Genomic DNA, 26,196 nt, shown 5'->3' with positions numbered 1-26,196 from the left:
AACACTAAAAGAATAAAACTATTCTAATGGCCAGTGACAACGAAAATTAATATCAACATTTCCCTTCCAGGCCAGGCACAGTGGCTCATGCCTGTTATCCCAGCAGTTTGAGAGGCTGAGACAGGTGGATTGCCTGAGGTCAGGAGTTTGAGACCAGCCTGACCAACATGCCAAAACCCTGTCTCTACTAAAAATATGAACATTAGCCAGGCATGGTGGCGGGCGCCTGTAGTCCCAGCTGCCAGGGATGTTGAGGTGGGAGGATTGCTTGAACCCAAGAGGTGGAGGTTGCAGTGAGCCGAGACAGTGCCACTACATTCCAGCCTGGGTGACAAAGTGAGATACTGTCTCAAAAAAACAATACGAAACAAAACAAAACCGTTTCCCTTTCAGACATGTTTTCTATCTGCATGTATAGGCGTGTCTGAAGACCTTTTAACAGTGAGAATCAACTAGTGTACTGTTTACATTCTGCTTTCACAAATGTAATCTTTTATTACAAACATATTCTCATGCCACCAAATATTATTTGAAAATATGATTTTTTTTTTAAGAGACTGGGGTCTCACTATGTTTCCCAGGCTAGACTGTAAAACCTGGGCTCAAGCAATCATCTCGTCTCAGGGTCCCAAGTAACTGGGTCTACAGGTGCGTGCCACTGCACCTGGCGTGAAACTATGATTGATTGACTGACTGATTGATTGATTTTGAGATGGAGTTTTGCTCTTGTTGCCCAGGCTGGAGTGCAATGGCGCAATCTCACTGCAACCTCCGCCTCCCAGATTCAAGTGATTCTCCTGCCTCAGCCTCTAGGGTAGCTGGGATTACAGGCACTCACCACCACACCCGGCTAATTTTTTTGTATTTTTAGTAGAGACAGGATTTCTCCATGTTGGTCAGGCTGGTCTCGAACTTCCGACCTCAGGTGATCCGCCCACCTCAGCCTCCCAAAGTGCTGGGATTACAGGCGTGAGCCACCGCGCCCAGCTGAAACTATGATTTTTAAATGACAAAATAATAGTATACTCATATGGATAAACCCACAACTGAACCTTTGCCTTATGCATGGAATCTGTATTGTCTTCCCTTTCTTTCCCCAATTTTAATTTACATTAAAATGAACATCCTACTTCACAAATGTTTTTCTGCATTTCTAATTCCTTCTTTAGAATATATCATAAAAGCAAAATTACTAAATCAAAGTGTACAAACTTTTGCTAATTACTGATTTAATTAATACACACTGGCTTAGTTACTTGACAAAAAAGACTAATCTTGACAAAGTCAATATGCCAAATATGTTAATTTGTTATTTTCATATGCATTTATTTTATTACTATGTTATACATACACATTTCAACAGGCCTTTCTCATCTTGCAAAAATCCATAGTTCAGCTTTCCTGTGCTAAAGGATATGAAAAACAGCCCTGCTGTTTTACAGTACACAACAGTATCTTCTCTAAACCCTAAACTATCAAGGCCAGAAATCTTCTGACTTTAATAAGTTATAGTTCCTTTTATAACAAATTATGTATAATAATTAACTGCCTTTTCTGTTTTTAACATTTTAAGGTTTGGTCTTTTAGCTTCTAGGGATTGCCACAGACATTGCATAACCAACCACTGATATGAGAAATCCTCAGTGTTTATTTCTAAACAGGCTCTGGCAAGTTACTGAATCTCTGACTCAAAAGCTCCTTTTACTTATACTGGGAGTCAAAGTAAACAACTTGTTTCTATATAATTGTTTGTGCGTGCTAAGACTTGAACATTAAAAAACATCACAACACAAATGAACAAGTAAATGTGGAGATCTGGCTGAATACAAACCTCTTAAGCTGTCTAAAATGAAGGATAAGGCTGGGCCTGGTGGCTCAGGCCTGTAGTCCCAGCACTTTGGGAGGCAGAAGCCAGTGGATCACCTGAGGTCAGAAGTTCGAGACCAGCCTGGGCAACATGGGGAAACCTCATCTCTACTAAAAATGGAAAAACTAGCCAGGCATGGTGGCGTGTCCCAGTAATCCCAACTACTTGGGAGGCTGAGGCAGGAGAATCACTTGAACCCAGGAGGCGGAGGTTGCAGTGAGCCAAGATCACGCCACTACACTCCAGCCTAGGCGAGAGACTGAGACTCCGTCTCAAAAAAAAAAAATAAAATAAAGGATGGATAAAAGATGCACAAATGTGACAAAAAATGTATTAAGAAAGGTTCCAGATAAGATGGAGTAAGCACCTTCCACTCTCTCTGTCCCACTGAACACAGTTACAAAACCTGGGCAGAAAGCAGGCAGCAGCTGGTTGCAAAAGATGAAAAGTAATGAGAGGTAGGTGGGCTGGGGAATTAGAAGTACTAGCAGTGAGCTGACTACTTTTTTTTTTCCTCCACCTGTACTCAATACAACCTGAGTGGGCATTAGCAAGACAATGGGAGCTCCAGAAGACCTCTAGCTCTGGCTTGAGGATCAGGAAAGAGGTCTTCTAACACCCAGAGAGTGTAAGAATCCAGTTTTTCTTCCTTTTTTTTGGAGACAGAGTCTCGCACTGTAGCTCCGGCTGGAGTGCAGTGGCACGATCTCGGCTCACTGCAACCTCTGCCTCCCGGGCTCAAGCAATACTCCTGCCTCAGCCTCCTGAGTAGCTGGAACTACAGGCGCCCACCACCACGCCTGGCTAATTTTTTGTATGGAGACAGGTTTTCACAGTGTTGCCCAGGCTGGTCATAAACTCCTGAGCTCAGGCAATCCGCCCACCTTGGCCTCCCAAAGTGTTAGGATTACAGGCGTGAGCCACCACGCCCGGCCTTCTTTTCCCCTTTTCTCCATTCTCGTATGCCCAGTCCTCACACAATCCTGTGGTGATGGTAATGTGGGTGGCAGAAGCCTAAAATTCAGAGGGAGGGAATCCTTAACTCTCTGACTGGAGGAATGTCAGTCCCAAGAGAGTGGGGCAAATAGCCCTTGCTTTATTTCTCTCTCTCTTCCCACATTTTGGCCCTGACTTTAGGAAGATAAAGTCCACTTTCGGCTGCAGGAATGGAAAAGGGAAGCCCAAGAAACCACAGGGAGATCACAGAAAGAGAGAAACTCATGAAGGCAATCTCTTAAAGCTGTTTATAAACCTGTGGGTCCATTCCCGAGGTAAGTGGGTATGGATATGATCTTCAACAGTACACACCGACCCTGATGACCGAATTACAAATAGAAACCACTATACCAGTCCCACACTGGTGACTGGGTGGCATATACATGGGGCAGATCTGAGCAACACTGCGAAGGCTTTGACAAGGCTGGTTGGACCTAACCCAATCAGATCAATTGGCCAATAAAACAAAAATATCAACATCCTTGGAGCATAAAAATCCTCCAAGAAGTAAGGGCAAACACTCTTAAAATGAAAGGAAAGTTTTAAGTTTCAGAATAAAAAAATGTAAAGAAGGGCTAAATAGGAATTTTAGAACTAAAAATAAAATAACCAAAAACATTTCACTGAATAGGTTTAGTAACAAAATGCAAATTTCAGGAAACTTGAAGACAGATCAATAGAAATTATCTAACCAGAGCCAATAGTGAAAAAAATTGGAAAATAAACAGAGCCTCAGAGACCTGTGGAATAAAAAGTTATTTGTGTCATCACTCCCAGAAGAGGGTAAAGAGCCAGGCACGGTGGCTCATGTCTGTAATCCCAGCACTTTGGGAGGCTGAGGTAGATGGATCACTTGAGGCCAGGGGTTTAAGTCCAGCCTGGCCAACATGGTGAAACCCCATCTCTAATAAAAATACAAAAATTAGCTGGGCATGATGGCGCATCTCTGTAATCCCAGCTACTTGGGAGGCTGAGGCTGCAGTGAGCCAACATCACATCACTGCACTCTAGCCTGGGTGACAAAGCGAGACTCAGTCTCAAAAAAAAAAAAAAAAAAAGGGGGCCGGGTGTGGTGGCTCACACCTGTAACCCAGCACTTTGGGAGGCCCAGGCAGGCGGAATACTTAAGGCCAAGAGTTCAAGACCAGCCTGGTCAATGTGGTAAAACCCCGTCTCTACTAAAAATTAACAAAATCAGCCAGGCATGGTGGCAGGCACCTGTAATCCCAGCACTTTGGGAGGCTGAGGCAGGAGAATCGCTTAGCCAGGGAGGTAGAGGTTGCAGTGAGCCAAGATCGCGCCACTGCACTCCAGCCTGGGTGACAGAGCGAGACTCCGTCTCAAAAAAAAAAAAAAAAAAAAAAGAAGAGAGTAAAGAATGTGGTACAGAAAAATTTTGAAGAAATAATGGTTGAAAAATTTTCCAAATTTGGTAAAAGACATAAACCTAGAGATTCAAAAAGCTCAGTGAACTCCAAACAGAAAGAACAAAGAAATCCTCACACAGTCCCATAATTAAACTGCTGAAAAGAAAAAGAAAATTTTGAAAGTGACCAGAACAAAACAATGTATTACTTTTAGAAGAACAGTGATTTGAATGACTGATTTTCATCAGAAACCATGGAAGCTGAAAGAAAGTAGAAGAGCATTTTTTAAATGCTGAAAAAGGGAACATCAAGACAATTTTCTGCCCAGTAACAATATCCTTCAGTAATAAAGGTAAAATTAAAACATCCTAAGGGAAAGAAAAATTAAAACAAATTGAGGCCAGCTGACTTGCTCTAAAAGAATTATTAAAGGAAGATGTTCAGACAGGGCAAATAATACTAGAAGAAAACAGCTGTCCTGGCATAGCGGCTCATGCCTGTAATCCTAACACTCTTGCCTAGGTGACAAAGCAAGACTTTATCTCAATTAAAACCAAAAACAAAAACACACACACAAAAAACCCCAGCAAAGCAGTCCTACTGATGATAATGAAATGGTACGAAGGATAATTCGTTCGATTTATATGCTACCAGGTATGTGAGTAGAAGAGATATGCAAAGGAGAAAACAAACCAACCATGGGCCCTTCTGGGCTAAAAATACTACATTAAAAGTTATATTTAAGGATGAAAATTTAAACCATGAGATTAAAATATAATTTCCCAAGAAGTAATGGGAGAGACGAAAAAGTCCATCATCTGAGAATCATGGCTGGTTAGCTTTAGGAAACTGCAAAGAGGACCCAAGTAGGAAGTAAAGCAAAAGCCAGAATCAATGTCAAGTGGGAGGCAATAAATAAGTCAAATGCCAATAAGGTCCAGAAAAATTAGGTTTGAAAAGGTCAGCAGATATGACCAAAGGAAAAACTGGTAACCACATGATACGCAGTTTCCATGGAGGCATGAAAAGAGAACCCACACTTCAGGGAGCTGAGGACTGAATTTGAGAGGAATCTTACGTAATAGCTATGTGTGTCAATCCAGGCCAAACTCTGGACTCAAATGTCCATTCTGACCCATTAGGTTCTGACCCACACTAGCTGTGTGACCCCTGCCTCAGTGCCTATCCATAAAACTGGGATAATAGCAGGGGTTACCTCAAAGAGCTCGCATTTAAATAAAACAAGGCGGATGTAAAGCTATACTGTCCTGTACATGTCACTGCCCAAGATTGGGAAAACCTATACATGCTTAAAAGCAGACAAAAGAAGAGGTAGTTTAGAGATGGTGCTTTCTCTTTTATGTGTGAAAATATGAAAACACAGAAAAATTAAATAATTTCCTAAGATTACTAGGAGAAAGAACTCTGAGTCCAGAGCTCCACCTATCCAACTACACAGGCATTTTGTAAGGGAAAGGCAGGAAATCTGGATGTAAATTCTAGATTATAAGAAAGAACAAGTAGAATTCCACCCTCCAATAAAATCTGAGAAATAAACAGAAGAACAAAAGTATAATGGGATCCTGGTAAAAGTCACAAGGTCAGTCTACTAAAGCAGGGAAACTAAAGACAAGTAAACACGTGCAGACAAAATATATATGGTGAAAAAAGGGATAAAGAAAAGGAATTAAGAAACTAGCATTTTTAAAGTGGGGAAGGCGAATGCTTCCCAGCATGGGTTTATATCACTTGCTTTTTGGCCTTCTGAGTGTTGGTAACAACCTGTCATCATCATACATACCTGTCGTCTTTAATCATCTCCACACATTACTAACAGATTACACAGACAGCCATCACTTAACACTTCCACTCACTCAAATGTTCAACATGCAAGGTTAAACTCTATAATTTTAAAGTTCACAAGCATTGAAAAGGTATGTGATATTACTAGTAACCAACTAAATGCAAATTAAGACATTTTCTTTACCTATAAAAACCAGCACAGAGTTTAAAAAAAGAAATTCAGCACTGGTGGGGTACGACAGATACTCTCATTCACTACTGGTGTTAAGTACAAATTGATACAAGCTTTTTGAAAACGAGATTTTGAATACCAAGAGAGTTATAAATATGTAGATAATTTGCCCCAGAAATTCTTCTAGGATTTTACCCTAAGGAAATAATTTGAAAAACTGAAAAAGCTCTAAGCATAAAGACAGAAATTACTGTTTTTTAAAATAGTGAAACACTAGAAACAAATGTCCAACATCAGGGACATTTGAGAAGTAAATTACAAGGTACTTGAGTCAAATATCTCATAGCCATAGAAATATTTTCTAAGAATTTATAATAGAAAAAATGTTCACACCAAAGTAAAAGGACACATATTGATTATACATTTTAGCCATGTTAGAAAAGTATACAGAAATAAATACTAGAAGGAAACAGAGTAGACTCCTACATTTGGAAAGTTAATTTTTTTTTTTTTTTGGTAGAGATAGGTCTCACTATGTTGCTCAGGCTGGTCTCAAACCCCTGACCTCGGCCGGGCATGGTGGCTCACGCCTGTAATCCCAGCACTTGCGAGGCCAAGGCGGGTGGATCACCTGAGGTCAGGAGTTCTGGACCAGCCTGGCCAACATGGTAAAACCCACTCTCTACTAAAAATACAAAAATTAGCCGGGCGTGGTGGCAGGCACCTGTAATCCCAGCTACTAGGGGGGCTGAGGCAGAAGAATCGCTTGAACCCGGGAGGCACAGCTTGCAGTGAGCCAAGATCGCACTATCACACTCCAGCCTGCGGGACAAGAGCGAGACTTCGTCTCGGGGGGAAAAAAATACAAAAAAAAACTCCTGACCTCAAGCAATCCTCCTGCCTTGGCCTCCCAAAGTGCTGGGATTACAGGCATGAGCCACCATGACTGGCTGAACATTTATAATTTCTATTATTTGAAAATGGCCTTAAAAGGTGCACGACTTGTGATAATGTGTAATTTTTTCTAAGGTATGAGTCTGAAACGTGCTAGTTGGCTGAAACTCAGCAGTGGGTCACTTGGCAAAAGAACGAGCTAGGGGAGGAGAGGCTGAGAAGGGTGGGTCTGTGTCTTTCCTGTACAACCTCCCAGCGCCCCACTTCCCAAGGAAGGAAGTAGTACAGTAGAGATGGTGAGAGGGTGCATGATGGCTACCAGTTTAGGCAAGGTGTGACCAGTCACCAGTGACTTTAATACCAGCATCTGAAGATGGCTTTATTGTTCTGTACTCCAATATGAAAATCTGATTTTAGTTATACCATATTTTATAGGGACCATTATATCCTACAGTGTTATTTGTGAATGAGGAGATTCACAAAGGTCTTAGAGTATATTTCTTCAGTATACTGTCAATCAAAACATTAAAACCACTTAGGGCCGGGTGCAGTGGCTCATGCCTGTAATCCCAGCACTTTGGGAGACCAAGGTGGGCACATCACTTGGGGCCAGGAGTTCAAGACCAGCGTGGCCAACATGGTGAAACCCCGTCTCTACTAAAAATACAAAAATTAGCCGAGTGTGGTGGCACAAGCCTGTAATCCCAGCTATTTGGGAGGCAGAGGCAGGAGAATCGCTTGAAACTGGTAGGTTGAGGCTACAGTGAGCCAAAATTGCGCCACTGCACTTCACTCCAGCCTGGGTGACAGGGCAAGGCCCTGCTTCAACAAACAAACAAACAAACAAAAACCCACTTAGATTGTGCTATTATATGAAAATGTTTTTCAGTTACATCTTTTTTTGTTTTCTGGTTTTATTTTTTGAGACAATGGCCTAAAAAGGCATTGAAATCCAAAATAACATGAATTATCACTAAATCTTGATAACTAATCATAATATAATTTTACACTAATTTTTTCATGACATTTAGATTCCATGCATATAAAATACTTCCAATATTTGTTTTTTGTTTTCTTTAATAGAGGCAGGGTCTTGCTATGTTGCCCAAGCTGCTTGTGAACTCCTGAGCCCAAGTGATCCTCCTGCCTCAGCCTCTGAGCCTGGCATTCACATGCACCTGGCTTCCTTTCTGTATTTTTTGAATGTTCCACAGTGAGGAGGAAGAAAACTAAAAATTACCTTATCTCTAGAAGACAAAACATTTTTTCTTTCCTAGATCAGTTAAGTTACTGTGACAGGAATACCCAACCATAAGAAGAACAGGGTGGAAAGCAAAGATCTGTGTCTCATGCTTACCTTATAGCACCTGTATTTATACAGAACCACCAGGAGGATAGTCATGACAACAATGACACTGATCATGATGGCAGCATTCAGAATTGAGTGCAGGGCTCTCTGGCCCACAGTCTCGGTATCTTCTGTGAATGGGGTATAGATTCTACAATAAAACAAACACAAAAGCCCTAGGTAAATGTTAATGGAGATCCCCAACCACATTACCACCTCCAACACAGAATTTTCTTTCTCGATTCAATTCATATCTTACAAATCACTTTTCCCCAACTCACCAATCTAGCTAAGAATTTTTAACCTGAGAAAAACAGCTACACTCTAAAATAATTGCTTCAAAGAAAATATCTAACATATGGAAAGAAGGACTTACATGTGAACCAGACACTGGCTCCATCTAGTGGGTGCTTTATATTGAAATAATTATAATACCTCATCAAATGTTTTCTGGCTACAGCTTATTAGGAACTTGTTATAGAACCAGATTCTGCCACAGAAACCACGTGGGCTAAGTGGTTGTCAGAAGAAAGGTAATATGGCTTATAATTAGTGCCTCTCATCTGCAGAGTAATTGCAACTGGAGTTGTCTTAAGATAATGTCACATATCCATCTTCCCCTTGTTTCTCATTCACAGAAAAACATTTTTATTCCAGGTGCCAATATTCCCAGCCAAAAACACTTTACTTCTGACTCCCTTATATTTAGGATGGCTATGAGAACAAGTAATGGCAATGACTTTTAGGGAGATGTGTTGTGTATGGAACTTCTAACAAAGGAAAGAATTCTGCTGACATGTCCTATGTTCTTTTCTCCCCTACTCCTTCCTACTGTCAGAATGAAGGCTAGGGCTCCAGCCTGGACCCTGAAGTAAGCTAGAGGTTAGAAGCTAAAGAAGAAAGAAGGAGATTGATTCCTTGATGAACGTGAAGCCACTGTACTAATCTGGACTGCCTACCTCTGCACTACTCTATGGGAGAGAAAGTATGTGCATTATTTAAACCAGTTGTTTTGATTTTCTATTAACAAAGTCAGAAACATCTCTGTAAAAAGCCAGACAGTGAATATTTTAAGCTCTATAGGTCATATGGTCTCCAGTGCAACCACTCAACTGTGCTACTGTAGCGTGAAAGCAGCCACAGGCAATGTATAAACCAAGGAGCATGGTCATGTTCCAATGAAAGTTTATTCACAAATTTGTGAATAACTTTATTACAACTTTGTGGAAAGGTAGCAGACATATCTAGCCTGTGGCTGTAGCTTGCCCATGTTTGTTCTATAATATGTTGCCAAACCTAACCCTAACCTATACAGATAATATTCTTTAATCCCTCTAGTTCTAACCCCTGCCCTTCATCTGCTGTCTTAGATGCTCTCCCAAAAGGCTAAAAGTTTGGCTTTCAGAACACCATGTAGTTTTTCAGACACTTCGCAACTTCAAATTCTAAAACTCAATTAAAACTCTTCTTTGGACCCCATGAGAGTCCTAGAGACGGAACTAGATGACATTTGAATCAAGCATTTTTCTTGGAGGCCAAGGGCTGACATCAGCAGCACCAGGGAATCCACATGACAGCTCCCCAAGAGTCTAGAGAGTGCTAGCTTGAATTAGTTGTTCATCCTTTCGATTAACGATTTGTTTGGCCATTTATTATACACCTCACCTGGAGACTCAGTACCCTCACAGGCCTTGCAATAAAGAAGGAAATCAGGCATTAAATAAACAATGTAAATAAATATATATTTGCAAATTGTGACAAGTGAGAAAGGACAAGTTGCTATGAGAAAAGATACCAAGAAGGACTTAATTGTGTTAGGAGAAACAGGAATGTTATCTTTGAGGATTTAACATTTAAGCCAATGTTAGATGTAAGTTCTAAATTTCGAAGAATTAATATGTCAGTATGTTCAATTCTTTGCCTTCTGCTTTTAAACTTAACTTCCTCGTAAAGCAACGTTTTTCGATTACCTGCTCCACCCTCATTCCAATTACCTGCTACCTGCTCTGCCCTGACTCCTGACAAAGCAGTCACCCCATCATTCTCTTTAAATTAGCCAACTGGAATTAGTTTAGCCTGTGCGGTCTAACCCTAGCCAATAGGGGAAGAACACAGCAGCAGGGACCACGTGCGTCAGGGATAAGAACCCTTTCCCCTCCCTTGTCCAACTGTGCGCTTGCCATTGTTCCATCTGTAAGGGTGCACCCTTCTATATAGAAGTAACTTGCCTTGCTGAGAATTAAAAGGAAAATTTTATATTCGAGTGCTATTTCTTTTGCGGCACCAAAACTTTATATATAACACCAAGAGGAGGGGGATGACAGGAATTTAAGCCACCAAAGTTAGAAAAGGAAAGAATATTCTAGGCAGAAGAGCAATGGGCGCCCAATGGCCCTGAGGTGGAAAAGAATTTATGTGTTCAATTCAGCATAACTTCAGCCCTATCCAGTAATACCATACAGGAAACATACTTCTGCAGTGTTCCTTTTCTCCACTTAAAACATGAAGTAATAACCCCTCGCTCTCTCAACTGCTCCTGACCATCACAGAGGATGGACTCTCCAGCTAAGTCATGCGCCTTCAATGCACAGGCCTTCAAGGTGATGATGACATGCTGTAAAGAAAAGCCACACTGGCTTTGAGAATAATAAAACAAAACTCATACGTACAGCTGCCCATCCTTCCGGGTATAAAAGCTGACTGACTTAATGGTAGCCACGACCACCACCATGCAGAGAGTAACAGGGACAAAGAGCATGATCACATGCTTGGCGCCATATTTCAATGTCAGCTCCTCATCTTCTTCCTCATCTTGCTCCACCACCTGCCGCGAGTTACCCTGGGGTCGTCCATTAGATAATGGCTCAGGGTGGCCAAGGCTCCGCCTGTCGTTGTGCTCCTGCCGTTCTCTATTGTCATTCTATAAGCACAAGAAAAACATTTTCAGTAAACCAGATTCTCGGCAGAATCACCGTAATGGTTAGACCTGGGATTAACAACAGACCCGTCACTATGAGTTCTAAAAACCTGAAGCAAGAAAAAACAATGTACAGGAAGTATGCAGTTTAAAAGTCTAGATTATCTATCATTGTTCACTGAAGGCACTCAGGTCCTCTCTTTTACCTGGGTCTTGGCTTGCTCCATTCTCTCTGTTCATCCCAACATAATACAATTGTACTTACCCTTTGAGATGTAGCTTAAATACTGACACCTGCATGAAACCTTGTTTATTGGCTGCAGCTCCAAGTACCTTTTTCAAATTCGGCTTTCTGTGATTTCAGACCACTTATGCAAGGAACTATCTTACCTTAATTAATAAGACTTTAAAATCCTTGTGTCAGAGGCATTTGGACCAGAGCAACTCTATCTTGAATAGGGGCTGGGTAAAATAAGGCCAAGACCTACTGGGCTGCATTCGCAGGAGGTTAGGTACTCTTAGTTACGGGATGAGATAGGAAGTCAGCACAAGATACAGCTCATAAAGATCTTGTTGATAAAACAGGTTGCAACAAAGAACCTGGCCAAAACCCACCAAAACCAAGATGGTGAGGAGAGTGACCTCGCATTATCCTCACCGCTCACTATACGCTAATTATAATTAGCATGCTGAAAGACACTCCCCGCCAGCACCATGACAGTTTACAGATGCCATGGCAACGTCCGGAAGTTACTTTGTATGGTCTAAAAAGGGGAGGGATCCTCAGTTCCGGGAATTGCCCACCTCTTTCCCAGAAAACTCATGAATAATCCACCCCTTGTTTAGCATATAATCAAGAAGTAACAGGCCAGGCGCCTGAAATCCCAGCACTTTGGGAGGCCAAGGTGGGTGGATCACTTGAGGTCAGGAGTTTGAGACCAGCCTGGCCAACATGGTAAAACCCCGCCTCTACTAAAAATATAAAAATTAGTCGGGCATGGTGGCACATGCCTGTAATCCCAGCTACTCATGAGGCTAAGGCAGGAGAATCACCTGAACCTGGGAGATGGAGGCTGCAGTGAGCAGAGATCGTGCCACTACATTCCAGCCTGGGTGACAAAGCAAGTCTCAAAAAAAAAAAAAAAAAAATTGGTAAGGTTGAATAAGTGACACAATCAGATGTTTCATTTTTAGCAAACTTGATTGAGTGGCAATGAATGAGATTTCTAGCATAAGGAACTAGCATTGGTAGAGATAAGGAACACAATGGAACACAATAAGCTAAACAGGCTGGAAGAGAGAAGTACTTTAGTTAGAGACATAACCAGGCAGTTAAGTCCAATGACAGTTACCAATAGGAATTTCAAGCTCAGAAGAGTCAGAGGAAGTCACTGGTCTCTATAGCCTCAGAAATGGATGAAATCTCAGGCCTCAGAAATGGACGAAATAGGTGTGGGGGGAAAAATACAGTAAAAAGATGACCAAGGAGAGAAGTGTAAATAACCCCTAAGCTTAACCAGCAGGTGATGGGAGAAAACCAGAAAACGAGATTAAGAGAATAGAGGAGAGGGAAGAAAACTCAGGAATCAATATATCACAGAAGCCAAAAGTGGAGCACAAATCAGAGGTGTCATCAACAGTCTGGCAGGATGAGAGCTAAAAAGACCCTGAATTGACAATGGGAAGTTCATCAAGGGTTTTACAAAAGTAAAACAGTGAAGAGGGAAGTCGGATTGAGATGAGACGGGATAATTCCCTTGACCTCTTCATGGCTTGGAGCGTGGCTCGTTTACTCGGCCACCACACACTCAAACCCCTTGCAAGAGGGAGTGTGCAAGCGAGTGAGTGTGGGAACCAGAGCAAATGAATGTGGGAACCAGCCAGTTGCTCCTCTCTGGCAGGCACAGGCTCTATGCGGCCCCGCAGCAGCATCCAAGTGTGTTACAATCAATGCTCCTTCAACTCGGCCATTCGGGGATGGCCAGGTGCCAGCCAGCTCAGTGGAGGGTCAGGGTGGCAGCCCCTGCCCTCTCCTCTTGGCACCCAGGTTCTCTTCCAGTGTCCAGGAATAATCAGATCACATGAATAGATTGAAGGGTAGTATATGCAGAAGATTGTATTGCACGATAGAAGTGGTTCTCAGCAGGATGGGGAGTTGAAAAAGGGATGGTATGGGAAGAAGGTGATCTTTCCCTGAAGCCAGGCCATCTCCGGCTGGGCCTATTCTCCAAAGGTGCACCATCTGAAGTTAGCCACGTCCATCCATAGTCTCCAATGCTCAGCTGCTTCTCTGCTCGCTGCTCAGCCACTTGTATCACCAACACTCAGTGGCTTGTATTTCCGACAATCAGCCGCTTGTATTTCCAACACTCAGCCATTTATATCCCTGACGTCAGCTGCTTATATTGTTCTGACAGCTGCTGAAATCTTTTTTTTTTTTTTTCCAGACGGAGTCTCACTCTGTTGCCCAGGCTGGAGTGCACTGGCACAATCTGGGCTCACTGTAACCTCCACCGCCCGGGTTCAAGCAATTCTCCTGCCTCATCCTCCCAAGTAGCTGGGATTATGGTGCCCACCACCATGCCCGACTAATTTTTGTATTTTTAGTAGAGATAGGGTTTTGCCACGTTGGCCAGGCTGGTCTTGAACTCCTGACCCCAGGTGATCCGCCTGCCTCGGTCTCCCAAAGTGCTGGGATTATAGGAGTGAGCCACCGCACCCAGCCCAGCTGAAATATATTTATGGGCACAGGATAGGGGCATGGCAGGCCAAAGAGGCAACATTTGGGTGGGGAAAAATGGGGTCAGCTGTTTTCACTTAGGGTTGCAGTTCCAGGTTTAAGGGTGGAATTTAGCCGGGAGCCCAGCCCTTCTGTATCAAGGTCATAAAATCATAATGGGCTGGAAAATAATTGAGAACTGAGAAGGTAAAGGCAATCATTCTTCGAAGCAAAAAAAAAAAGGTGGAAGGGGCTTGCAATAATAGAGAGGGATTTAACTTGAAAAATTTATTTTATCCAACCCCACTAGAAATGAAGACAAAAAAAAAAAAAAACAGAAAAGGTTATTTTAGAGCTGTTAGAGACTTGAGCATACCTATCATGTCACAGTGTAGACTGAAGATTAGAGGAAGAGACAAAGTGGGGATTAAAACTAATGGAATAGGGTAAGGGATAAAGAAAGGTGCTATAGTTTGAATGATCCCCCTAAAAATTCATATACTGGAAACCTGGTTGCCATTGTGGTGTTATCAAGAGGTGAGGCCTTTAGGAGCTGACGGGGTCATGAGGACTCTGCCTTCATGAATGGATTACAGGTTCAGTATCCTTTATCTGAAATGTTTGGGACCAGAAGTGTTTCAGATTTTGCATTTTGGAATATTTCCATTATACTTACAGGTTGAACATACCAAATCTAAAAATCCAAAATCTAAAACGCTCCAATAAGCATTTCCTTTGAGCATCACATTGGTACTCAGAAAGTTTCAGATTTGGGAGCACTTTGAATTTCAGACTTTCAAATCAGGGATATTGAACCTGCAATGTCGTTATCGCAGGAGTAGGTTAGTTATCATGGCAGTGACTTTGTTATAAAAGCAAACTCTCTTGCCGTTCTGCTTATCCACCATGGGATAATCCTCCTCAGGTGCTGGTACCATATACTTTTGGGCTTTCCAGCCTCAAGAAACATAAGCTGAATAAACAAATCACCCAGTCTCAAAAACAACAACAACAAAAAGAATTTAAAAAGATACAAAAAAGAAAACAAACAACAACCAAAAATAAATAAATAAATAAATCAACCAGTCTGCGGTATTCTGTTATAGCAATACAAAATGAACTAAGGGGAACAAAAAAAAAAGACGGAGGCTGGTGTTATAAAGGCATGGTGCCCTCTCCTTCAGTCTGGAGGTCAGGATTTCTCTTCAAACAGTTATGAAGACCCAAACCCTAAGAGAAATGGAAAGGAAACTATTCTAAAGCATAAAAGGTAGAAATATATACACCACCCATCAAGAAAGATTATTTTTGCTCAACTCAAGTCACCAGAGTGGCTAAAGCCCAGTAGAACGGAAATGGTTATATGGAAGGTGAGGCCAAAGGGACCAGAACATAGTGTGATAGACAGCAAGGAGCTGTCTATCTTCCATTCTTCCACAGAAGGAGGTGACTAAATCATCTGCCAAGAATATTGTATCTGCAATTGATGTTCAGTAGTACAAGTCTGAACAACTTGATTGGCTGATTAATGTTCACAATAAACATACAAGTAATAATAGCTATCTCTATATAGTATTTGATATTTACAAGGCACTGTCACATTATCTCATTTATTCTTTTTGTCTTGAGAAGTTTTGGTAAATGAACACAAAAGCAACTGATCCAAAATCTCACAACCAGAAAACAGCAGAGGCAGGAATCAAACTAAAGTCTCTTGCCTCAAAACTTGTTTTCTTTCTATGGCACCACAGCCATCCTTTTAGGTCATATGAACAGTTTAATTAGCTAAGTCTAGCATGAAAGGGGCAATCATATGCTCATTCACAGTCCCCAACCGGATGATCTGGTTTATAATGAACATTAGCCAACTCAATCCTGCCCTGCCCAAGGCTGATAATGAGATGGATACTAGAACACTGTTTAACTTAACAGTAACATACACATTCACAAACCTTTCCTCTTTGTAGTACGCTGGATACTACTTTTATTTTTATTTATTTGTTTATTATTATTATTTTGGAGACAGAGTCTCATTCTGTTGCCTAATAGTGGCACAATCTTGGCTCACTGCAACCTCTGCCTCCCAGGTTCAAGCAATTCTCCTGCCTCAGCCTCCTGAGTAGCTGGGATTACAGGCATGCGCCACCACGCCCGGCTAATTTTTTGTATTTTTAGTAGAGATGGGGTCTTATCCACGTTGGTCAGGCTGGTCTCGAACTCCTGACCTCAGGTGATCCGCCCGCCTCAGCCTCCCAAAGTGCTGGGATTGAAGGCGTGAGCCACCAAGCCCAGCCCAGACACTACCTTCAAAACTGATTATGTTTTCAGGAATGGTGGTGCACACCTATAGTCCCAGGTACTTAGGAGGCTAACACAGGAGAATCGTTTGAGCCTAGGAATTCAAGTGCAGCCCAGGGAATGTAGTGAAACACCATCTTTAAGGAAAAAAATACTGTTTTAATTTCTTTATTTAAAAAAAGCACAATTTGGGCCGGGTGTGGTGGCTCATGCCTGTAATCCCAGCACTCTGGGAGGCTGAGGCGGGTGGATCACCCGAGGTCAGGAGCTCAAGACCAGCCTGGCCAACATGGTGGAACCCTGTCTCTATTAAAAATACAAAAATTAGCCAGTGTGATGGCGGGCACCCGTAATCTCAGCTACTTGGGAAGCTGAGGCAGGCAAATCGTTTGAACCCAGGAGGCAGAGGTTGCAGTGAGCCAAGACTGTGCCACTGTACTCCAACCTGGGTGACAGAATGAGACTCCGTCTCAAAAAAAAAAACTAAAGTACAATTTGGTGACAGAAGTGTTGGTTAGAGACAAAAATGGCAGATTCATTGGCTATCCAGATTTAATTTATGAACATATATATATATATATGAAAATAAAAGAAGCAAGTTCCTCAAGTATTGTATAGGGTACTCCAACTAATCAGAAGACTATGGCTGAATCACTACATTTTATGGGTGAAATCATAGTGTGTGAAATTTGGAATTTAAAAGTCTCTAACTTATGTTATCACATCTTGGGTTTACCCCAGTGACACTGTATTATACAGTGGTAATTAGCCCAAGTTCTGGGGTCAGACTACCAGGATTTAGATTTCTCTTCTATATAGTGTGATTTGAGGTGAGTTATTTAACCTCTTTGAACTTCAGTGTCTTCATCTGTAAAATAGTGATAAAAAAAGTATCTCCTGATAGGGTTGTTGTAAATTCTACTGGGATAGTACTTCAAAGACATATCTCATGGTGTCTGGCACATATTAAGCATTCAGTAGTTTTACCATTTATTCTACATATACACATTCCTGTGGCTACTAGCAGGTGCCAAGGTGTAACTGATCTCTTCTTAGGGTATTGTCCAGATGAAACTGCATATAAAATTCCAGACATTTTTAGTCTATCAATAGAAAATTGTAGGCATGCCAGGCGCGGTGGCTCACGCTTGCAATCCCAGCACTTTGGGAGGCCGAGGCGGGCGGATCATGAGGTCAGGAGATCGAGACCACAGTGAAACCCCGTCTCTACTAAAAAATACAAAAAATTAGCCGGGAGTGGTGGCGGGCGCCTGTAGTCCCAACTACTTGGAGAGGCTGAGGCAGGAGAATGGCGTGAACCCGGGAGTAGGAGCTTGCAGTGAGCCAAGATCGCGCCACTGCACTCCAGCCTGGGCGACAGAGCGAGACTCCGTCTCAAAAAAAAAAAAAAAAAAAAAAAAAAGAAAATCGTAGGCACTATAGAATTAGAAAAATCTGTTTCCCAAATGTTGATCTCCATCTCTGACCTCTCCTAGAACTCTATTCTAAGCTTCTCCTCCATCTTCTCCATTTATCTCAGTAAACAGCAGCACCATTCTCCCAGTTTCTAGGAAGTCCCAAATCTAGGAATTATTCTTGATTCCTTTCTTTTCCTTAGTACCTCTGTCTAGTCAGCCAGCACATTCTGCCAGAATACCTCCAAAACATCTCCTGGATCTATCTACTTATTTCTGTGTCCACAATCTTTGTGGTTCAAACCACTATTATGTATCATTTGGATTACTGTTAATAGGCTTCTAATTTGGTCTTTCTGCTTTTATGCTCCCCTAGTCCATTCTCCACACTACAGCCAGGATGATTTTTTTAAAAAAAAAAACAAAATGAGATCATGTCATTCCTTTGTTTAAAACTCAATTATATGGCTTCTTGTCATGCTCATAACAAAAATCAAAACTTCTTAGGCTCGTGAAGTCTAAAATGGTTTGGTCCTTGCTCTGACCACATACTGTTCCTCCTCTCTCCATTCCTTTTCTCAAACTGGCCTTCTAGTTCCCCGCTCAGGGCTGGTTCATCTGGAATGCCCTTCTCCCACCTGAGTGTTCTTGTCACTCAGTTCCCTCCTGGTAGAGAGAGAATTTCCCAACTATCGAATGTAAGGAAGCCTTTCTCTACGTTGATCTGGTTTTAATTCTCTGAAGCGTACTTGTGATTATTTGATGTAGTTCCTCTTTCTCACTTGATTATTCATCTTTATCTCCTTAGAATATGTTTTCTCTAAGGACAGCACATGTTATTGACCTCTGCTTTATCTCTAGTGTCTCCTGTACTCTATAAATATTTCTTGAGTTAATTAATGAATGACTCCTACAAGATTGTATGTGAAGCCCGGCTAATTTTTTGTAGAGACAAAGTTTCACCATGTTGCCCAGGCTGGTTTTGAACTTCTGGGCTCAAGCAATCCTCCCACCTTGGCCTCCCAAAGTGCTGGGATTACAGGCATGAGCCATCGAGTCCAGCCATCTTGTACTTTCAGATTGGAGTTTTGGGTTTCAGAGATTTGTAGTTCACTGAAAATGAAGCACCATGTAGGTGTGCCTGGGAGGGAATTTTGCTAAGAATTCTTACTAAATAAAGTTCAATCAATCAAATGTTATTGTACTTCAAAAATTTTCCAGGGAAATAAATTGTCGGCTTCCATTTAAAGACTGTATTCTGTCTAAATGTGCTGTTAAAGTAAAATGTGACATAAGAATCTACAGAAGATAATCGAAAGGAAATAAAAATACAGCTCTTCAAAAACAGTACAATTTATTTGTTTAAAAGCAGGTAAAGCAAAAATTAAAAATAAACACAGGTAAAACATACACGTGGTTTGAAAGAAAGTATTAAAAGGTATAGAGTACAAAATCTCCCTCTTAATATATACCTAGTTTCCTAATCCCCCTGCTTACTACTGTAATTGTTCTGTAAATCCTTTCAAAGTTTCTTTCTACATATGCGAGCAAATACAAACACATACTCTTACTCTCCCTTTTCAGACAAATGGTAGTACAGTAAATGCACTATGCAGCGGTTTGTTTTCTCCACTTAACTATGTATCTTAGAGATTTTTCTACACATCAGTACATAAAGAATATGCTCATTCTTCTTATCTTTGAGACAGATTCTCTGTCACTAGGCTGCAGTGCAGTGGCATAGTCATAGCTTACCACAGCTTTGACCTCCCAGGCTCAAGCAATCCTCCCACCTCAGCCTCCTGAGCAGGTGGGACTGCAGGTACGTGCTCTCTCTCTCTCGCTCAATTGCTTGCTCGTGCGCTCTCTTTCTCCTTCTCATGGAGAGACAGAGAGAGAGCGCGAGCAAGTGAGCCAGAGAGAGAGAGAACGAGAGCATGCCAAATTGCCCTCCCTGTGGATTGCACCAATTTAGAGAATCAGCAATGCAAGAGGATTGCCTACTTCACCACACGGTTGCTAACACCTTATGTTGGCAAATGCTTAGAGTTTTACCAATCTGATGGGAGAAATACGGAATCTTGGCATAATTGTAATATCTATTTCTCTTATTATCAGGATGGTTGAGTGCTCTTTTTTTTTTTTTTTTTTTGAGACGGAGTCTCACTCTGTCACCCAGGCTGGAGTGCAATGGCACGATCTCCGCTCACTGCAAGCTCCGCCTCCCGGGTTCACGCCATTCTCCTGCCTCAGCCTCCCAAGTAGCTGGGACTACAGGCACCCGCCACTACGCCCGGCTAATTTTTTTTGTATTTTTAGTAGAGACAGGGTTTCACCGTGTTAGCCAGGATGGTCTCGATCTCCTGACCTTGTGATCCGCCCACCTCGGCCTCCCAAAGTGCTGGGATTACAAGCGTGAGCCACCGCGCCCGGCCCTTACTTTTTCTTTCTTTGAGACGGAGTCTTGCTCTGTCGCCCAGGCTGGAGTGCAGTGGCACGATCTGGGCTCACTGCAAGCTCTGCCTCCCGGGTTCACGCCATTCTCTTGCCTCAGCCTCCCGAGTAGCTGGGACTACAGGTGCCCGCCACCACGCCCAGCTAATTTTTTGTATTTTTAGTAGAAACAGGGTTTCACTGTGTTAGCCAGGATGGTCTCAATCTCCTGACCTCATGATCTGCCCGCCTCTGCCTCCCAAAGTGCTGGGATTACAGGCGTAAGCCACCAGGCCTGGCCAAGTGCTTTTTATCTATGTCCTTTTTCTATTTAACTTTTTTTTTTGAGGAGGAGTTTTGCTTCTGTTGCCCAGGCTGGAGTGCAGTGGCACAATCTCGGCTCACTGCAACCTTGGCCTCCCAGGTTCAAGTAATTCTCCCGCCTCAGTCTCCTGAGTAGCTGGAATTACAGGTGCTTATCACCACACCTGTTTTTTTTTTTTTTTTTTTTTTTTTTTTTTTTTTTTTTTTAGTAGAAACAGGGTTTCACCATGTTAACCAGGCTGGTCTCAAACTCCTGACTTCAGGTGATCTGCCCACCTCGGCCTTCCAAAGTGCTGGGATTACAGACGTGAGCCACTGCGCCCGGCCTTAATTTCTAATTATTAATTAATTTTTAAAATAAGTGTTAGAGTGCCGGGCACGGTGGCTCATGCTTGTAATCCCAGCACTTAGGGAGGCCCAGCCGGGTGGATCACGAGGTCAGGAGATCGAGACCACGGTGAAACCCCGTCTCTACTAAAAATACAAAAAATTAGCCGGGCGTGGTGGCGGGCGCCTGTAGTCCCAGCTACTCGGAGAGGCTGAGGCAGGAGAATGGCGTGAACCCGGGAGGCGGAGCTTGCAGTGAACCGAGATTGCACCACTGCACTCCAGCCTGGGCGACAGAGCGAGACTCCGTCTCAAAAAAAAAAAAAAAAAAAAAAAAGTAACTGTTACAGCTTTTTTAAAATTTGTCTAGCAAGTTTTCTAGTTTTCACTGGGAACTGTCACCTCTAAAAAAGGTAAATGCCAGCTATGTGCCAGACACTGTGCTAGGTGCAATGCCAGGGATACAACAGGGAGCAAAGAGATAAGGTTCCTGGCTCTCATGAACTGCTTTCAAGCAGAGGGAGACAGATAATAAACAGGATTATTACACAATGGGATAGTACTATAAAAGGAATAAACAGGCTGCTCTCAGTGTACTGCCTATGGGCTAGCTCAGCTCTGCAAGGAGCAGTTAAAAAAAAAAAAAGGAATAAACAAGGTAATGTGATAAAGAACACCTGGTATGGGACTACTTGTAAATAATATGGCCAGAAAATACCTGTCTGAGGAAGTACCACAACATGACCTGAAACCTGAAGGATGAAAAGATGTACAAGGCCCGCTGTACAGTAAAGGGAGTAACTCAGCACATCAAGGTTGTCCAAACTCTGCACAGGCCAAAAAAGGATTTTTTTCCCTGCCCAGCTCCTGGAAGACAACCTCTAAACCCTTAGAATATCCGTCCTGTTAAGACTTCCTGGCTGAGTGCAGTGGCTCACGCCTATAATTCCAGCACTTTGGGAGGCTGAGGGGGGTGGACCACTTGAGGCCAGGAGTTTAAGACCAGCCTGGCCAACACGATGAAACCCCATCTCTACTAAAAATACAAAAATTAGCCGGGTGTGGTGGTGCATGCCTTAATTCCAGCTACTGGGGAGACTGAGGCATGAGAATCACTTGAACCTGGGAGGCAAAGTTTGCTGTGAGCTCAGATCACACCACTGCACTCCAGCCTGGGTGACAGAGTGAGACTCCACCTAAAAAAAAAAAAAAAAAAAAAAAAAAAAAAAATTAATTAAAAAGAAAAACAATTTCCCTTATTTACATGAGGCATTGGGTCATGCCAAAAAGTTTCTGCTAACAATGTGATCTGTGGTGAGGGCCTTGTGTCACACAGTATCAGCTTGGCCTCTGAAGGAGCCAGAGAACTGAGGTCAGCCATGTGTGACCTGGATACTAAGGCTCAGCCAGCTTCCCTGGTTGCCAATATTCCACGTGTGTTGTCATACACTGTTGCTGGAAAAATTAAGCACTGTGTGCACAACTCCACTGGGAGGGGACTATTGACAGCTTGTGCCTGGTGTGTCTCCTGGACCCTGCCCTATGTGTCTTTTTCTGTTGCTAAATTTAATCCATATCATTTCAATGTACTAAACTATAATTTAAATATAAAACCTTTTCTGAGTTGAGTCTTTCTAGCAAATTACTGAACCTGAGGGTAGTCTTACAAATCCCCAAATAGCCTGTACAATGAAACTTAACAAAATATTGCTAAGAGAAATTAAAGAACAAAAACAAAAATAGACAAATGGGTCTACACCAAATTTCTACACACCACAGGAAGCAGTCATCAGAGTGAAAAGGCAACCTCCAGAACTGGAGAAGATATCTGCAAATCAGGCTGGGTGTGGTGGCTCACGTCTACAATCCCAGCAGTTTGGAAGGCTAAGGCAGGTGGACTGCTTGAGCCTGGGAGTTCAAGGCCAGCCTGGGCAACATGGTGAAACTCCATCTCTACAAAAAATACAAAAATTAGCTGGGTGTGGTGGCGAGTGCCTATAGTTCCAGCTACTCAGGAGGCTCAGGTGGGAGGACTGCTTGAGCCTGGGAGGCAGTAGTTGCAGTGAGCCCAGATTGCATCACTTTACTCCAGCCTGGGTGACGGAGTAAAACGCTGTATCAAAAAAAAAAAAAAAAAAAAATGCAAATCATGTATCTGGTAAGAGATTAATATCCAGAATACATTAAAAAGTCCTACAATAGCGTGAACCCGGGAGGTGGAGCTTGCAGGGAGCCAAGATCCAGCCACTGCACTCCAGGATGGGCGACAGAGCGAGACTCAGTCTCAAAAAAAAAAAAAGTCCTACAATTAAACAATTGGAAAAAAACAAATCATCAGATTTTTTTTAATGGGCAAAGGACTTGAACAGATATTTCTTCAAAGAAGATATACAAATAGCCAACAAGCACATGAAAAGATGCTCTACATCTGTGTAATATGGGGGGAAAAAAAGGAAAAGATGCTCAACAGCACTAATCATTAGAAAAATGCAAAAAAACACGACACCCATTAGGATGGCCACTACCAAAAAACAGAAAGTAACAAGCAGTGGTAAAGTTGTGAAGAAATTGGAACCACTATGCATTGTTGGTGGGAATGTAAAATGGTGCAGCCACCATGGAAAACAATATGGAGGTTCCTCAAAAAATTAAAAATAAAACTACCATATGACCCAGCAATCCCATTTATATATACACCAATGAGTATACATAAAAAAGAACTGAATTACAAACAAGACCTCAAACAGGTATGTGCATAGCCACTTTCGCCATAGCATTATTCAGTATAGCCGAGAAGTGGAAGTAACCCAAATGTCTACTCAGATATGTGGTATATACATAACACAGAATATTATTCAGCCCTTAAAAAGGAAATCTTGTCACATGCTACAATACAGATGAACCTTGAGGACATTATGCTAAGCAAAATAAGCAAGTCACTAAAAGAGAAATAATGTATGATTCCACTTATATGAAATATCTAGCCAGCTAGGCATGATGGCTCACACCCATAATCTCAGTATTTTGGGAAGCCAAAGTGGGAGGATTACTTGAGCCCAGGAGTTTGAGATCAGCCTGGCCAATACAGTGAGAACTCGTCTCTACAAAAAAATTAAAAAATTAGCGAGGCATGATGGGGTGCACCTGTAGTTCCAGTTACTCAGGAGGCTGAGGTGGGAAGACCACTTGAGCCCACGAGGTGAAGACTGCCATGAGCCAAGATCATGCCACTGCACTCTAGCCTGGGCGACAGAGTGAGATCTTGTCATCAAAAATAAGAAAAAAACTCAAGTAGTCAATGTTATAGAAACAGAAAGTATACTGCCACGGGCTGAGAGAAATGGAAAATGGGGAGTTGTTCAATGGGTATAAAGTTGTTCAATGAGTACAGAGTTTCAGTTTTTCAAATTCAAAAGCCTCCCCATGAGAACAGCCTTTGACCCATGACTGATGGAACAGATTGACACATATATGGACAACTGATTTTTGCAAATGTACAAAGGTACTTCAATGGAGAAAATAGTCTTTTTTAAAAAACAGTGCTGAAACAATTGAATATCCATATGCAGAAAAATAAACTTTGATCCATACCTTGGACCATGTATAACAACTTGAAAAGGATCACAGACCTAATGTAAAACATGAAACTATAAAGCTTCCAGAAGAAAATGCAGGAAAAAACTCCTAAGAACTTGAGGTAGGCCAAAGTTTCTTAAGATGTGACACCAAAAACACAATCAATGAAATACAAACAGAATTAGCTGGGTGCAGTGGCACACGTCTGTAGTCCTAGCTATTTGGAAGAACGAGGCAGAAGAATTCTTTGAGCTCAGGAGTTTGAGGCTGCAGTGAGCTATAATCACATCACTATACTCCAGCCTGGGTGACAGTGCAAGACCCTGTCTCTTAAAAAAAAAAAAAAAAAAAAAACTGCCCTTCAAAAAGCACTGTTAATAAAAAGAAAAGCCACAGTCTGGGAGAAAACATTTGCAAATTATATATATTACAGAGGACTTGTATCCAGACTATGTAAATAATTCTCAAAATCCATTAAGAAAGCAATTTTTAAATGGGCAAGAGATTTGAACAGACAAGTCACCAAAGAAGTTATCAGGATGACAAGCATATGAAAAGATACTCAACATCATTACTCAATAGAGAAATGTAAATTAAAGCCAAAGTGGATATAACTATATACCTTTTTATAAGAGCTAAAAAATTTAGAAGACTGACAGTATCAAGTACTGACAGGATGTGGAGGAATTGGAACTCATACTGCTGGTAGAAATGTAAAATTATACAACCAGTTTGGAAAGTTCTTTGGTAGTACCTTAAAAAGTTAAATATAAGGCTGGGCATAGAGGCTCATGCCTATAATCCCAGCACTTTGGGAAGCCAAGGCGGGAGGATCACTTGAGGCCTGGAGTTCAAGACCAGCCTGTGAAACATAGAAAGACTCCATCTTCTATAAAAAATATAAATAAAAACTGGCCAGGTATGGTGGCTCACGCCTGTAATCCCAGCACTTTGGGAGGCCAAGGCAGATCACTTGAGATCAGGAGTTCAAGACCAGCCTGGCCAACATGGAGAAACCTAGTCTCTACTAAAAATACAAAAATTAGCTGGGTGTGGTGGCAGGCGCCTGTAATCCCAGCTACTGGGGAGGCTGGGACAGGAGAATCACTTGAACCCAGGAGGCAGAGGTTGCAGTGAGCCAAGATCACGCCACTACATTCCAGCCTCGGCGACAAAAGTGAAACTCCATCTCAAAAATAGATAGATAGATAGACAGATAGATAGATAGATAGACAGACGGACGGATAGAAAAAAAGTTAAATATACACCTACCATATCGGATCATATTCGACTCCTAGATAATCTATCTAGGTATTTGACCAAGATAAATTAAAGCATATGCCCATACAAAGATCTGTACGTGAATATCCGTAACAGCCACTATCTGTAATGCTTCAGAACTGAAAATCCAAATATCTACTAACAAGTAAATAGATCAAAAACTGTGGTATACAACTCAGCAATAAAAAGGAACCACATAACATTGACGAATGTCAAAATAATTATGCTGAAAGAAAGAAAGAAGCCAGACAAGAGTCTGTATGACTTTTTTTTTTTTTTTTTTTTAGACAGAGACTCACTCTGTTGCCCAGGCTAGAGTGCAGTGGCACGATCTCAGCTCACTGCAACCTCTGCCTCCTGGGTTCAAGCAGTCCTCATGTCTCAGCCTCCTGAGGAGCTGAGATTACAGATGCACGCCACCACCCCTGGCTAATTTTTGCATTTTTAGTAGAGAAGGGG

The 26,196-nt window shown here is 42.0% G+C and overlaps 1 protein-coding gene and 1 non-coding gene across 6 annotated transcripts in view; one reads left to right on the top strand and one right to left on the bottom strand.

The window, feature by feature from the left end:
- Window positions 1–26,196, bottom strand: part of PSEN1 (presenilin 1) — a 99,497-nt gene that overhangs the window by 50,434 nt on the left and 22,867 nt on the right. For 4 of the 5 annotated variants that reach the window (XM_003263673.3, XM_012504403.2, XM_030813036.1 and 1 more), the window contains exons 4-5: window positions 11,117–11,367; window positions 8,457–8,598 (exon numbers count right to left, since the gene is read on the bottom strand). In XM_003263673.3, coding sequence (XP_003263721.1) covers window positions 8,457–8,598; window positions 11,117–11,367 — 393 coding nt within the window. Of the gene's footprint in view, window positions 1–8,456; window positions 8,599–11,116; window positions 11,368–12,716; window positions 14,449–26,196 lie in introns of those variants that run through there. The other variant, XM_012504404.2, reaches the window with a different exon arrangement.
- Window positions 21,220–21,280, top strand: LOC115836049. The gene has a single exon (XR_004031051.1). It is a non-coding gene; the product is annotated as a U7 small nuclear RNA (small nuclear RNA).

The sequence above is a fragment of the Nomascus leucogenys genome, chromosome 1a (genome assembly GCF_006542625.1).
Source record: "Nomascus leucogenys isolate Asia chromosome 1a, Asia_NLE_v1, whole genome shotgun sequence".
Taxonomy (NCBI): Eukaryota; Metazoa; Chordata; class Mammalia; order Primates; family Hylobatidae; genus Nomascus; species Nomascus leucogenys.
This window is presented reverse-complemented; position numbering and strand designations above follow the sequence as displayed.